General features: G+C 36.5%; 1 protein-coding gene across 1 annotated transcript in view; it reads right to left on the minus strand.

The window, feature by feature from the left end:
- Positions 1-1,693: 1,693 nt before the first annotated feature.
- The window catches only part of ppp2r5eb (protein phosphatase 2, regulatory subunit B', epsilon isoform b), a 36,693-nt gene continuing 23,911 nt past the window's right edge, over positions 1,694-14,475 (minus strand). The window contains exons 3-14 of the mRNA XM_051917143.1: positions 12,558-12,754; positions 11,082-11,183; positions 10,432-10,524; positions 10,182-10,312; positions 10,035-10,094; positions 7,467-7,575; positions 7,327-7,380; positions 7,177-7,227; positions 6,902-7,021; positions 6,541-6,668; positions 5,817-5,918; positions 1,694-3,172 (exon numbers count right to left, since the gene is read on the minus strand). Coding sequence (XP_051773103.1) covers positions 3,073-3,172; positions 5,817-5,918; positions 6,541-6,668; positions 6,902-7,021; positions 7,177-7,227; positions 7,327-7,380; positions 7,467-7,575; positions 10,035-10,094; positions 10,182-10,312; positions 10,432-10,524; positions 11,082-11,183; positions 12,558-12,754 — 1,247 coding nt within the window. The 3' untranslated portion in view covers positions 1,694-3,072. The remainder of the gene's footprint in view (positions 3,173-5,816; positions 5,919-6,540; positions 6,669-6,901; positions 7,022-7,176; positions 7,228-7,326; positions 7,381-7,466; positions 7,576-10,034; positions 10,095-10,181; positions 10,313-10,431; positions 10,525-11,081; positions 11,184-12,557; positions 12,755-14,475) is intronic.

The following is a 14,475-nucleotide window of genomic DNA, read 5'->3' on the forward strand; positions in this document are numbered from 1 at the left end:
CTAAATCCTTTAACCCCTCAGGAAAAATCCTGCCAAATCCTGCAAGCTCACACTTTAGCATGCAAACCATTAGGAGAACAAGATCGACCAGCATCAAAAGACAACATGCACAAAGGTTGAAAAGTGTTTATGATCCAAAGTTTTCCACAAAAGCAAAAGTATCATTAGCTGGTTTGAAACATTTGAATGTTGAGCTCTGTTGCACTCTTGTGGATGTATTTGGTACTGGTGAGTCGAGGGTTGGAAAGAGAACCGTACTGATTTTATGGTAGCACTTTACAATAAGATTCATTAGTTAACATGAACTACTGTAACAATGAACTGCACTTCTACAGCATTTATTAATCTTTGTTAATTTCATCATTTACTAATACATTATTAAAATCTTGTTAACATTAGTTAATGCACTGTGAACTAACATGAAGAAATGAACTGTATTTTCATTAACTAACGAAGATTAGTAAATACAGTAACAAATGTATTGCTCATGGTTAGTTCATGTTAGTTAATACATTAACTAATGTTTAACTAATGAACCTTATTGTAAAGGCGTTACCCATTTGTCAAATAAGCAATTTGTCAACAGGTCACCTTAAAATGAAAATACTCCTATTCACCCTCTAGTCATTTTAAATCCCCATAGAAAACAAAAGTAGAAATAATCTATTACAAAGATAATGCAATAAAATGATATTCATAGTGGCCAGGTGTTTCCAAAAAAAGGTGAGTAATAATTTAGTGAGTAATCATTTTAATTTTTCTGTTCTTACAAGTGAACAGTAGCAGTTTCAAGTTTCAAGAGAAAATGATTGACTTGTGGTTGATTGTGTAAAGAATCGTTCTGGGCTGCGTTTCCCAAAAGCATATGGTCGGAAGTTCTGCTGAATTGCGTTGATAATGACAGAACTTGCGACCATAGTTGGCTTTGGGAAACACACCCTTGACCGTTTTAAACCCATAAGTTCACCAATGATACTTGTCTTTTTGATCAATTCATTAGAAGAACCAGCTCAAGAGAGTCATTAATTTGACAATTAGTGACTCATTGCAGCAATGGCCAAACAGGTGACAAAATAATTGACTTGAGTATTTAAAGAATACTCAGTACTCTGACAGATTACCGATTAATCGATAACACAAGTTCAACAATGATTCTTGAGTCTTTTTGATCAAGTCATTACAAGAACCAGTTCACGAGTCATTTGTGCGACAATGAGTGACGAGAAGCATGATTCATTGCTATGAATGCAATTCTGATTCAGTTCAGTTTGTAAACTAATCGTTCAGGGGTGCGTTTCCTAAAATCGTCACAAGTTCTTTTGTTACAAACACAGTTCAACGGAACTTGCAACTACAGTCGGCTAACGATTCTTTTAGTAAACGCACCCCAGACTAGGTTTTGTGAACTGAATCAACTGATTCATTTGAAAAGATCTAACTCTAAAGTATGGAAGAACAGTTAACAGAAGCAAAGATTGTGGAAAAACAAACAAACCAAGAAACATTTCTCGATTTCCAACCCCAATAATGCCCAACGTAAAAAGTGTTTTCAGATTTACACTTTCTCACACACACACACACGCACACACACGCACACACACGCACGCACACGCACGCACACGCACGCACACACACACACACACACACACAACAAATAAAGCAAATGTGCATTTCATCTTTATCACAAAACAGGTTTAATTTAATATCTCTTTATTTTTTAAAATAATTAAACATTTGTATTTCTCCGACCCTTTTTAACTTTTGTAATCGTTTGATGTCTGGGGCTTTCTAAAGCACAGGTTCAATTCTGACAATGCTCAACAAAGCATCAGTCCTCCACAATCCCCCTCTCACTACCCCCCAATCAGCAACTAAGTAAAAAAAAAAAGGAAGAGAGAACAAATTCCACTTGGTCAAAAGAAAAAAAACGAAACCAATTCCAGACAAAAAAACTAAACCCAAAACAAATTAGCAGTGAAACCCAAGAAAGAAAGAAAAAAATAAATCCCAAGAGGCTGTGTTCAATCTTTCCTCATCATATAATGGATTCTCCTAAAGAAAAATACGCTAAAGGTTCTACTAGATACAGAGTATCAAAGTACTGCATTCAGATACAGTATACAGGTACTTAACACTGTAAGAAACTCCCTCACACACTCGAATGCAGAATGTGTGTGTGAACGTGCAGTTCGATTTCTCATGACAAGCATCTCCGGTTTTGCTGCTGGAATTCTAGACACTCCCTCAGATGTATGTGTGTCTCTCTCATTCACTGGTACCAGTACCGGACTGGTGAGTCCAAATGAGTGTACCGGGCGGCACATTTGGACAGAAAAAGAACGAAAACCGGGGGGAAAAAAATGAGCTGGTGTGTTTTCATGATTCTGTGTCCACTTCCTCTTCTCTGCTCGTTACTGCATAGTGTCCTTTGCGTTCCCTTTGGAGAAGTCTACAATCCAGACCTGCTGCATTTATCCAGATGTTAACGGATAAACAAGGGTCAAAGGTTAAGGGTAGACAATTCTGCTTTCAAATATTCAGGACACACAGGTGGCGAATGATGATCCAACTCAGAGAGCGCTGACATAAAGAGGAAAAGAAAAAGGGGGTGAGTATGGGATGTAGAGAGGGGGGCAGGAAGTGAGGAAAGAGAGTGAGAATTGGGCTGGTGTTGTTCAGTAAGGGTGGGCGAGGTATGTCAGATCGGTAGGTTGAGATTCTCCGTTTGTTTGTTTGATTTTCTTAACAGCAGTCGTTATTTCAGTCCTACTGTCTATTCAAAGTCCTTCCAACTCCAGTGCGGGTTTCTCTTGTTTTTTTTGTTTTTCTTTTTTGCTTATTTTTATTTTTTAACTTTCTTTTCTAGTCACGTTCTTTTTCGGCATAATATTTTTAAGGGGGAAAAAAAGAGGATAAAATAAAGTTATTTACAGTGCTTTTGAAATAATGAGACTGACGAGGTGAATCTACGGTAAAGTAAGTCGCACAAATACAGAAAGGAAAAAAAGTGGCCAACGTTCCGAGCACGTGGTGGAGGCGTTGGGGAAAAAGCGGTCCAGGAGAGGCGCGTCGTTAAGTGGGAATAATTCCGTCACTCTGGAGGCTTCTCTTCAACTCCAGATCCTCCAACTTCTTCCACAGCTCTTCTCTCTCCTTTTCTTTCTTCTTCTCTCTGAGGAATGACAGAAAAAAAATAAAATAAAAGGTGAGGAGGTATGTTTAACACCACATGCATAAGCAGTAGGGGTTTAATGATACATCGTTAGACCAAGATATCGCAACATAAAAATGTGACGATATGTATCGTTGATGTAAATGATATGATTCGCGATATAGAGTTAGTTTTATCCAAGACTCAGCTTACTGTATTTATAAGGTATAATTCACCTAAAAATGTAAATTCTGTCATTATGTCATTTCAAACCTACAGTTGCATGAAAAAGTATGGGAACCACTTGCAGAATCTGTGAAAATGTTTTAACAAAATAAGAGAGATCATACAAAATGCATGTTATTTTTTTTATTTAGTACTGTCCTGAGTAAGATAGTTTACATAAAAGATGTTTACATATAATCCACAAGACAAAAAAAAATAATAGCTGAATTTATTAAAATAACCCCATTCAAAAGTTTAGGAACCCTTGATTCTTAATACTGTGTGTGGTTACCTAGATGATGGTTGTTCATGAGTCCCTTGTTTGTCCTGAGGAGTTAAACTGAGCTCTGTTCTTTAGAAAAATCCTCCAGGTCCCAAAATTTTTCAGTTTTCAAGGATTTTTTTGCATATTTGAACCCTTTCCAGCAGTGACTGAATGATTTTGAGATCCGTCTTTTCACACTGAGGACAACTGAGGGACTCAAACACAACTAATAAAAAAGGTTCAAACATTCACTGATGCTCCAGAAGGAAACACGATTCATTAAGAGCCGGGGGGTGAAGTTATTTTGTTGAAATATCTTTTTTTTTTTTTTTCTCATTTAGTACTGCCCTTTGGAAGCAACAGAAGATACTTGCATGTTTCCCTGAAGACAAATTGAGTACAATTTACCTTAATATTCAAATTAAAAAAGTTTTCACCCCCCGGCTCTTAATGCATCGTGTTTCCTTCTGGAGCATCAGTGAATGTTTGAACCTTTTTTAATAGTTGTGTTTGAATCCCTCAGTTGTCCTCAGTGTGAAAAGACGGATCTCAAAATCATTCAGTCACTGCTGGAAAGGGTTCAAATATGCAAACGATGCTGGAAAACTGAAGAATCTGCAGGACCTGGAGGATTTTTCTGAAGAACAGAGCGCAGTTTAACTGCTCAGAACAAACAAGGGATTCATTAACAACCATCACAAAACAAAAAAAACAGTCGTAGATCATCCAGGTAACCACACACAGTATTAAGAATCAATGGTTCACAAACTTTTGAACTGGGTCATTTTAATAAATTCAGCTATTTTATTTGTCTTGTGGATTATATGTAAACATCTTTTATGTAAAATATCTTACTCAGGACAGTGCTAAATAAAAAATAACATGCATTTTGTATGATCTCTCTTATTTTGTTACAATTGTTCACATTTTCACAGATTCTGCAAGGGGTTCCCATACTTTTTCATGCAACTGTATAAGATTTTCGATTTCCAAACACAAATGAAGATATTTTTTATGAAACCTGAGAGATTTCTGTGCCTCCATTTAAAGTCCATTCCTTTAAAAAGATTAAAAAATAATGACAAAAGCATTGTAAAAATAATCAATCGAGTGGTCTAATCCAAATCTTCTGAAGAGACACCATGGCTTTATATGATGAACAGATTTACAACGATGCACATACTGTAGTAAACATGGACGTTCAAATGATTGCATGATGCACAAAAACAACATGAGAGAGAGTAAATGCAGAATTTAAATTTTTGGATGAACTAAACATTTACAGTTTGGGAATAGTCATTTTGACATGCTTTCTTGCAATTAGAACTGTGATTGTTTGCATTGATCATCTGAAGCGCATACGCTCTGTTGGAACGGCACTCCTCAAAGTGAAAGTGCAAACATCATTTAAATCACCCTATCACATTTAGGGTGCTTTCAGAATGGGCAAGTTTGTTGCTGTCCGAATCAGAGCGTGATTGTTCCCGTTGCCCCCTGCAGCGTTGGTCTGGTTTCACACTCAGCTTTATTCTATCAAACCCTGGTGCATTTGTGTTCACCTTAAGTCATCACAAACGTGCACGGCACAAGATAGAAAAAAAGAACAGCAGTTTTAGCAGTTTTTCTTGCAAACTGTGCCCCCATTTCGAACTAAACAGCCAGTGTTAAAGCACCCTTAGTTTTAGTATTCAAAGTGTTTTAGATGGTTTATTCTTCTATGTATAGTGCATTAATAGTGGGACATAGTGAGCACCGGGAGAGTCTGTGCAAGTGCGGCTTGTCTGTGCAAGAGATCCAACTAATGCCTGCATTGAAAGTGCGAGTACTGCATGAGGGAAAAAAATGAAAGTTCACAGAATTTCAGTGACATTTACTACATTAAACTACTATGTATAATGTTGAATATAATGTATAATAATGCAATGGGGCAATATTTGTGGGTCATGATAATAATAAAATAATATTATTTTAATAATAATAATAATAATAATAAAACCTCTCTTCTTTATTTTGGCTTAAAATATCGTGATAGTATCGTATTGTGAGTTCAGTATTGCGATTTGTATCGAATCGTGACATGAGTGTATCGGTATACCCCTAATAAGCAGTAGGCAAGCCAAAGAGCCACGTGTCAGAGTAATGAATAAAAAAATAAAAATAAAAAAAACAGCTCACCTCTGACGATCTGACTTGTAAGTGGACGTGAGTTCATCAAACAAAGTGCTGTTCATTTCCATGAAGGCCTTCAGAACATTATAGACTAAAGCTACTATGGCCCTGAAAGCAGAAAAAGAGAAAGAATTACACCATTTAAAGCACTTGAAACACTGGAAATGGAAGGACAGGACATGTTTACTCCAGTAGATGGCAATAATTAATGCTGGACAGTGATGACAGTGTTGTGTTGTGTGTATCACATACAGATACTGAATCTTTACATGGAAGCTGTGAGTGTTTGGGGGTCGGAACGTTTTTTTTTATGCACATTTATTTAATGAAAAATACAGCGATAAAGGTAATATATATACATAAAAAAAAGCTACAATTAAAAAACTGTTTTCTATTTTACTATATTTTCAAATATAACTCATTCCTGTGATGGCAAAGCTACATTTTCAGCAGCCATTACTCCAGTCTTCAGTGACACATGACCATTGAAAAGCTTTTTCAGGATTCTTTGATGAATAGAAAGTTCAAAAGATTCTTGCTAAACAAAAGTATTAATTTCTTTAAAAAATTCTTACTGACCCCAAACTTTTGAACAGTAGTGAATATAGCCACTTTCACACATAAAACCTAAATTAACTTGAGGAAAAAGCAGGGAATGTGACAGGAGGGAAAGTCTCACAGACTGCAGTGTTGATGTTAATAATATCAGAAGAGTGTGGTTTTGACTCACGGGTTCCAGTGTTCTTTGGAGATCCGGTACAGACTTGTGAACATTATGGGAAGAATCACGTTGGAGTTCTCCTCAATCAGACTCATGATGTACTCATTATTCCAGTAGTACAGAGCTCTCTCAGCCACCTGGACATACATAGACATATTTGGAGTCTAAGCTTATAATATGATGTATCATTTATTTTGCATCTTGATGCAAACAATTGTCAGTTGCTACTTTCATAAGCATTTTGATAAAACTCCATACTTTTACAACCTGGTAAAATTGTAGTGAGAACTGATCTGTTGTGAAATAGCAAAGATTTTTTATATTTGGACCAGATTAATTCAGTCTTGGACTAGAGTGGGTTTTTGCGTACCTGAAAATGAGGGCTGGAGACACATTTAGAGATCTGTTTGAAAAGAGGCTCCTGGATCTTCACAAACTGCGTGGGCTCAATCACATCCAGAATCTCCTCCAACTCTCCTAGGAACATGACCTACACACACATCAATGCAGACAATCAGAGCAATGAATAAAGAACAATAGTGAATGCATCCTAAATCATCATCAACACTTCCACTGTCCTGAAATCATGACTGATCAACCTCATGCTGTGAATTAGCTCTATTCAGGAGACCGCATTTGTCTCACCTCCTTCTGACTGCAGGTTTTAGGCCAGAATTTCAGCAGACCTCTGATAACCTGTTAAAAGTGGGAAAAACATGAGACTGGTTAAACAAATGGACTAAAAAAAAATAGAGATGACCAGTGAAAGGCTTTGTACATGTTTAGTGCACTTACTGGTTCTGTTAACGCTGGGTCTTTCTCTAGGAACTGTACAATACAATACGCCAGCTGCAAAAACAACAGGAATTTCATTGACAGGATCAACACTTCAGGAAGTGAACTCATCTGAATCTTTTAACACACATGGGCAGTACCTGTGCGTGGAAAAGCGAGAGGCTCCTGACGGTGTGAAGAGGAATCAAAACTTTCACCAAAAACTGCTTGTGCTCGGCCTTCAGCGGCAGAGCGAAGCCATTGATGATGCTGACAAGAGACAAACACAACTTTCACTAACAGAATTCTGGGAGCAAACAATTTTGAATTTAATCCTACTCCTTTGAATTTAACCCTGAATTTACCTTTACAGTCAGCACAATGTCATTTATATTCATCAGGGTTTTTCTGCCAATGTATTCATATTTGATGGAAATTCCTGAGAAGACTGTGCTATAACCTTCAGTTCTGAAGTTTTATAAGAAAGCATGACAAAAGCTGCAGCGGATGTCAAGATCTTTAGTGAATAATTTAATTACAGCCTGTTCCTCACAAAAAGCTTTTGTCTGGCCAAGACTTAGAATAATCACATGAGCATGGACTATTTTTATGAAGCCCCTGGAGACTGTATGATTTTACTGTATGGAAACTTCTGCTCTTGCATTACGGTTATACAACAACATGAAGGTAAATAAAAGACAATTTTTTTTTATTTTCAAATGAACCTTCCAAGACTTAAATGTTTAGACGATCAAGAATAACTCATATCTTATGTAAAAGAAAATCCCAACTGTTAGTTAACTGCATTTATGCAATTAATTATGTTAAGTGACTGAAATTATGTAAATAGCAAACTTAGGGTGTGTAAAAGGCATGATTTTACCCCAAATCAGTAAAGAGCAAACCCCACCCTGCAGCCAACTCTAAAGATTTCACTGGTTATGTCAATGACAGTGCTGATTGCATACACAACACACAAATACGCCCAAGCCATAATTGGTGGCACATCCTTATAGATATTATTATTAACTTGTTTGTAAATGACAATGATTGTAAGGCTAGCAGTTAAGAAAACTAACCCATGCAGCTTGAGATCTACTAATTCTAACAAAAACACAACTGTACAGCTTTAAGCTAAAAGTCGGCATAAAATGGAAATTAACCCTATCTATTTCTAAATGTATCTTAATAATCTTAATAAAAAAAAAAAAATTAAAAAAAAAATTGACCTTATTTTTAATCAAAATGCCATAACTCAATCTTTTTGGCCCAGTTGTTCAAAAGTAATCTGGATCAAAATTGAAAATTGGGTTGTTCAAAAGAAAAAAGGATTTTGAAATCGGATTAGATCACAAAATCCAATCTTGGTTTTGATCTAGATCAAATCGTCAGTTCGTGTTGTTCAATTTTTTTTTAGCAAGATCAGGATACCTTTGAAAAAAAAAACAAAAAAAAAAAAAAAAAAAACATTAACATAACATTTATTGTGTAATGTATACATAGTTTAACTGTTAAAAGTAATAAATTAGAAGTACACATTAGGCTACCTATTAAGCCTTTCGGTAATGTAAAGGAAAAAAACAAAAAAGATACATTTTGGCAACATAAAATAATCCCCCAAACAGCTCAAACAAAAATAATATATTTAAATAATTTAAGTTAATTTACATGTTTTTTAATCACTGTATATAAATTGGCATGATCATCAGAGATGAACCAGTCAAAAGTAGTTTCTAACAATTGCATCCCTTATTGAATGTATACTTGTTTCCCTGCATCCCAATGTGCATACTATCCACCCTATCCGCCCTGAATAGTATTAAATATTACTAATATCACATACTATTTAGGATGAATAGTATGCACATTGAGACGCAGGCTTTGTTTTTGTTGTGGGTCACATGAGGGGCTACGGAAACTCTAAAGGGACATGGTGATGAGAGGAAAAAATATAAGATGGGAGTAAAAATTAATGTTGTTTTAAATTGCCGTTTTAAATGTTTTGCGTTCCCCCAAGAAACACTGCATTAATGCAAAGTTTCTTGGGAATGATGCAAAAGCATCAAAATATATAATTTTTCTCCCATTTCATGTTTCTTTTTCCATCACCATGTCTCTTTAGTGCCTCCATAGGGGTCTGACTGTTTAAAGGAAATTGAAAATGGAAGGGGATGTTTGTTTATGTTGTTTTCTTTCTCCTCAAATAAAACACTTAAAGTGACCCCACATCGACAGACTCTTCTACCTGTTGTCCTTTACATAGCTAGCAGCCTACATTGTGAAATGTAACCCCATTTGGAGTGCTGCTAATCCAGATTTGGTAATCTGAAAAGGTGTGTATCTGGATCAGCATGATCCAGTCCTATTTTGCTTTGAAACCAGCACAAAAGTGAGATGGATTACCTGAACATGGGATTTCCAAATCTAGACAAATCTGATACACATTAAACTTTTTGAACAACTGGTCCCAGGTGATACGTCATAATTCTCTCTCTGGTATTCCAGACTTCTCCAATCATTTAGTTTGCCTAAACCCCGCCCCTTTCTTACAATTGACTGCAAGTTTGCATTCCAATCTGCCTCCAGCCAAATAACTACTGATGGATAGACCCAAGTCCCCACCCTACATTGTTTCTTTTTCCAGTAATCCATTTCACTCGGATGTATGTCAAGATACAGAAGAAATTATCTGTAACTACTTCCTTTACATTGTGAAAATTACAACTCACCTGCCCAAAATCTCCAACAATTCTGCAACTCCATTGAAGTGCTCAGTTTCATAAACAAAACTACGAATGAGACAGAAAGAGATGAATGGTTGCGCTTCATTCCTGCATGTGCAAATATAATGTAAATTGTCACATTAGATCCCTCACCGTAGAAAAATATTATTAATTTGTTTTCGTATAAAAGCTCTCAGTCCCAGGAATTTTCCGTAGATTCTGTGTAAGACTGTCTTCAGGTAATCTCTCTCCCGTGGGTCCTCGCTGTCGAACAACTCCAGCAGCTGACACGACAATAGATGAATAAAGCACACACACAAAAAAAAAAAAAAAAAAGAAGATGAACAAGTGTTACTGAGAAAAAAATGAATTGAGAGATTTTAAAAAAAAAGAACATCCTTACCTGTAAGACAAATTTCTGGTCTATGTACTTTTTGGCAATGCTGGGTTGAAACTCCTGACTCTCCAAAAAACGAATGAAGAACTCGTACACCAACTGAGAAGAGAAAAAAAGAGAGAAAGTTTGTGTTATTTGGAGTTCTTTGAACTCAGCACGCATGCAGAGAAACACAGAGAAAGGGAAAAGGCCAAAGGTCATGGTTTGGCTGAGGTCACAGTCACAGGACACACTGCTACTGCCACCAGTGGTCTTTGCCATTATAAGAGGTTGAAAGGAAGGGAAAAAAAAAAAAAAAAAAAAGACAAGGAGCACAGCTGGGAATGTGGCTTTCAATATTGGATTTTTTTTCCCCCAGATGAGAAAGCAGGGATTAATAACGAAATGAAAGAGAAAAGTTTTACCAGGAAGATTCTCCTTGAGATATGCATCTCATTTCTAAAGGAGTCCTGGAAGCATACAGTGAGTACACACACACACACACAGAGGGTCAGAGTGTGTGTACAAACCCTCGAAAAAACACACACAGACAAACATGCTGAAACAAATAATACAGACAGGAGCTCTACACAAGGAGAAAGGGACCAGAGTACACAACAATATTCTCAAGGACCTCCACTGCATACACACACACACACACACACACACACACACACCTGTAAATGTGGCCACGAGGCCTCTAGAGTGGGTTCATCCTCCTCTGGGTCAAACTCATTACTGTCACTGGGCGGAAGAGTTCGGAATATATTATAGGACACCTGAGAAAGAGAGAGATGCAATATAACCGTAAGATGTGGAAAAAAACTTAATTTAATTAAAATTTCTTAATCAAATATTACAGACCATTCAATAACCATCTGATGCATATTTCACACAAAAAGACAAGCTTTCTTAAAATCTCAAGCTCCAATCAGATTGGCTTTGTGTAACTTTTGGGAATCAGTGTGCACAGGTTTGTAATATATTAGTCAACCTGGTTGAAGTGTCTGTATTTGTCCGTGTATACTGAAATTTAATTTATAGTGAAATGTATAGCGCAATTTAATAGTTAAGGACGCATGCATGGAAGTGCTAAAATTAATCTACTGAAACATAACAAAACATAATTATTGACATTTAAATTCACATTACACCTTTTAGGTAATTTAATTCATTTCAGCACCTCTGTGTATGTCTCACATACACAACTGCTATGTGTATATCAGCATTATCTTGGCCAGTATCACCAGATACTGGCATCAGAATCGACTTTTGGTGAAATCCACATTAGTTGACCATATTTTATCGGTCAACTATAATTTAAAGGTTTGTACAATGTCATAAAAATAATTCTAATTCTAAAAATTGCTGACAAATTTTGTTTTATGAATAAATTCTGCTGCATGCCAGTCTATTATTGTGGTATCCCTGATAAGTCACAGATTTACACTACCGTTCAAAAGTTTGGAGTAAGTTTTTTTTTTAAAGAAATTATTCAGTGAGTATGCATTAACTTGATTAAACATGTCAAAAAGACATTTATAATGTTACAACAAAATATGTTACACATAAATGCTGTTCTTTTGAACTTTTTTCATGAAAGAATCCTGAAAAATGTATCGTGATTTCCACAAAAATATTAAGCAGCACAACTGTTTTCAACATAAGAAATGTTGCTTGCGTACTATATCAGCATATTACAATGATTCCTGAAGGATCATGTGACTAAAGACTGGAGTAATGATGCTGAAAATTTCAGCTTTGTCATCACAGGAATAAATTACATTTTAGAATAATTAAAACAGAATATCAAAATAGAAAACTTATTTTAACAATATTACTGTTTTTACTGTATTTTTGATCAAATAAATTAAGCATTGGTGAGCATAAAGACATCTTTCAAAAAAATCTTAATCTCAACCCCAAACTTTTTTAGAGGGAGTGTTCCTGCACATAAACGTGCAAATCAGACAGATCATTCCAGTCTAAATGAGCAGCCAGAATAAGTTGCAAATAACCAGATTTCATGTCGATAGTCAAAAGTCTGACTCTCTGATGCTACATTGATTATTCAAATTCAAAGTCACATTATACCATTTAGGTAAATGTATGAATCCTGTCCACAGATAGATGATGCACGTTTAGGTACTCACCATTTTGACGACCTCTGGGTAGGCCTGTTCTGTGAGGTATCCTCGGCTGACTGTGACATAATCAACAAGCTCATTGAGGGTTGAGCGCTTGTATTCTTTCATCTTCAGGTCTGACAGTGTGTCCATGAAATCAAAGACAGCACAACACTGCTGAAGTTTCTTCAGGAACAACTCCGGCTGCTCCTGAGCAGAGACGTCTGCGCACAAACAAACAAGCACACATGAGAAACATGAAAAAAACTGAAAAATGCCCTGCAGAAATTTCACTTTGCGATGGGTGTGTTCACAAAAGCACTTAAGTAAAAGGTTCAGGGTGTACTTCCATACATACAAACACCATCTGACTCTGATAATGCCTGAGAGAAAAGGTAATAAGGGGATTCATTTTAGTGTGTAAACTTAGTAAACACATGCCAGACAAGACAAAAGATCCCATAGATATCTTACTTAATGAACAGAGGAAAAAATTTGAGGATGTGAGGATTACAACAGGTCAGTCATCAGACGTCACAATGGGCAGTTTTCCATTATCCAAGAACTGTGAAGGACTCAACTATGTAAACTAATCAGTGGGCAGAACAGGAAGGGCGAGAAACTTAAACTTCCCAGAGTTCAAAACCAATTTGCTGACATAACCGCACACATGATGGCAGAACGCTGATTTAGAAGCATGTCAGTGCTGTGGTTTGAGAACTCGAACCACTAGTTTAGTTTTGTTAGTTAGGTCAGTACCACCTAATAGATAGCCTTTGAACCATCACCATCATAAAGCAATGACAATAAAAACACCCCACGGAATTGTTTGATGAGCAGTTTCCTTTTTTCCTTTCTTTTTTTATAAAAACTGCCCAACACAACTACACTTGGTAGTTACTCATGTATAGAGAAGAAATAAAGCAACATCTGCATCCGTTTTTAGGCCTTCCCGCTCCTTAAAGGGTTAGTTCACCCAAAAATGAAAATTCTGTCATTAATTACCCTCATGTCGTTCCAAACCCGTAAGACCTTCGTTCATCTTCAGAACACAAATCAAGATATTTTTGATAAAATATGATGGCTCAGTGAGGCCTCCATTGACAGCAAGATAATTAACACTTTCAGATGCCCAGAAAGCTACTAAAGACATTTTTAAAACAGTTCATGTGACTGCAGTGGTTCAACCTTAATGTTATGAAGCGATAAGAATACTTCCTGCGCGCCAAAAAAACAAAGTAACTTTATTCAACAATATCTAGTGATGGGCGATTTCAAAACACTGCCTCATGAAGCTTCGAAGCTTTACTTTGGTTTCAAATCAGTGGTTCGGAGTGTGTATTAAACTGCCAAAGTCACATGAACCACTGAAATTTCGAAACGTTTAGAAGCCTTGTTTACTGAAATCATGTGACTTTGGCAGTTTGATACATGCTCCGAACCACTGATTCGAAACAAAAGATTCAAAGCATCAAAGAAGAAGTTGTGTAGACTCTCAATGGAGGGACAGAAATCTCTCAGATTTCATTCAAATAACTTTATTTGTGTTCCAAAGATGAACGAAAGTCTTACAGGTTTGGAACGACATGAGGGTGAGTAAATGATGACAGAATTTGGGTGAACTAACATTTGGGTGTCATCTGCAACTCTTACAGTGCTTTACATCTTTAACCAAGGAGAGAAGCAACGCACACGGAACAGAAAGGGCTTGAATGAAGTGCATTTGGCTCTAGATAAAAATATCAGAGGATATAGTGCCAAAATATGGTTATCGTAAATGACCCTGGGCTCTTGTGGTGTGTACTGCTCTGTTGTTTTGACTGGCTTCTCTCTTTAAACTGAAGAACCGGTAAAAAGGTGCTACAGTTGTCATTTCATCTCGTGGTCCGGTTGGAACAAAGCAGGGTCTGGAACCACTTTATTTCACACCACAAGAGCCCAGGGT

The sequence above is a fragment of the Ctenopharyngodon idella genome, chromosome 13, assembly GCF_019924925.1.
Source record: "Ctenopharyngodon idella isolate HZGC_01 chromosome 13, HZGC01, whole genome shotgun sequence".
NCBI lineage: Eukaryota > Metazoa > Chordata > Actinopteri > Cypriniformes > Xenocyprididae > Ctenopharyngodon > Ctenopharyngodon idella.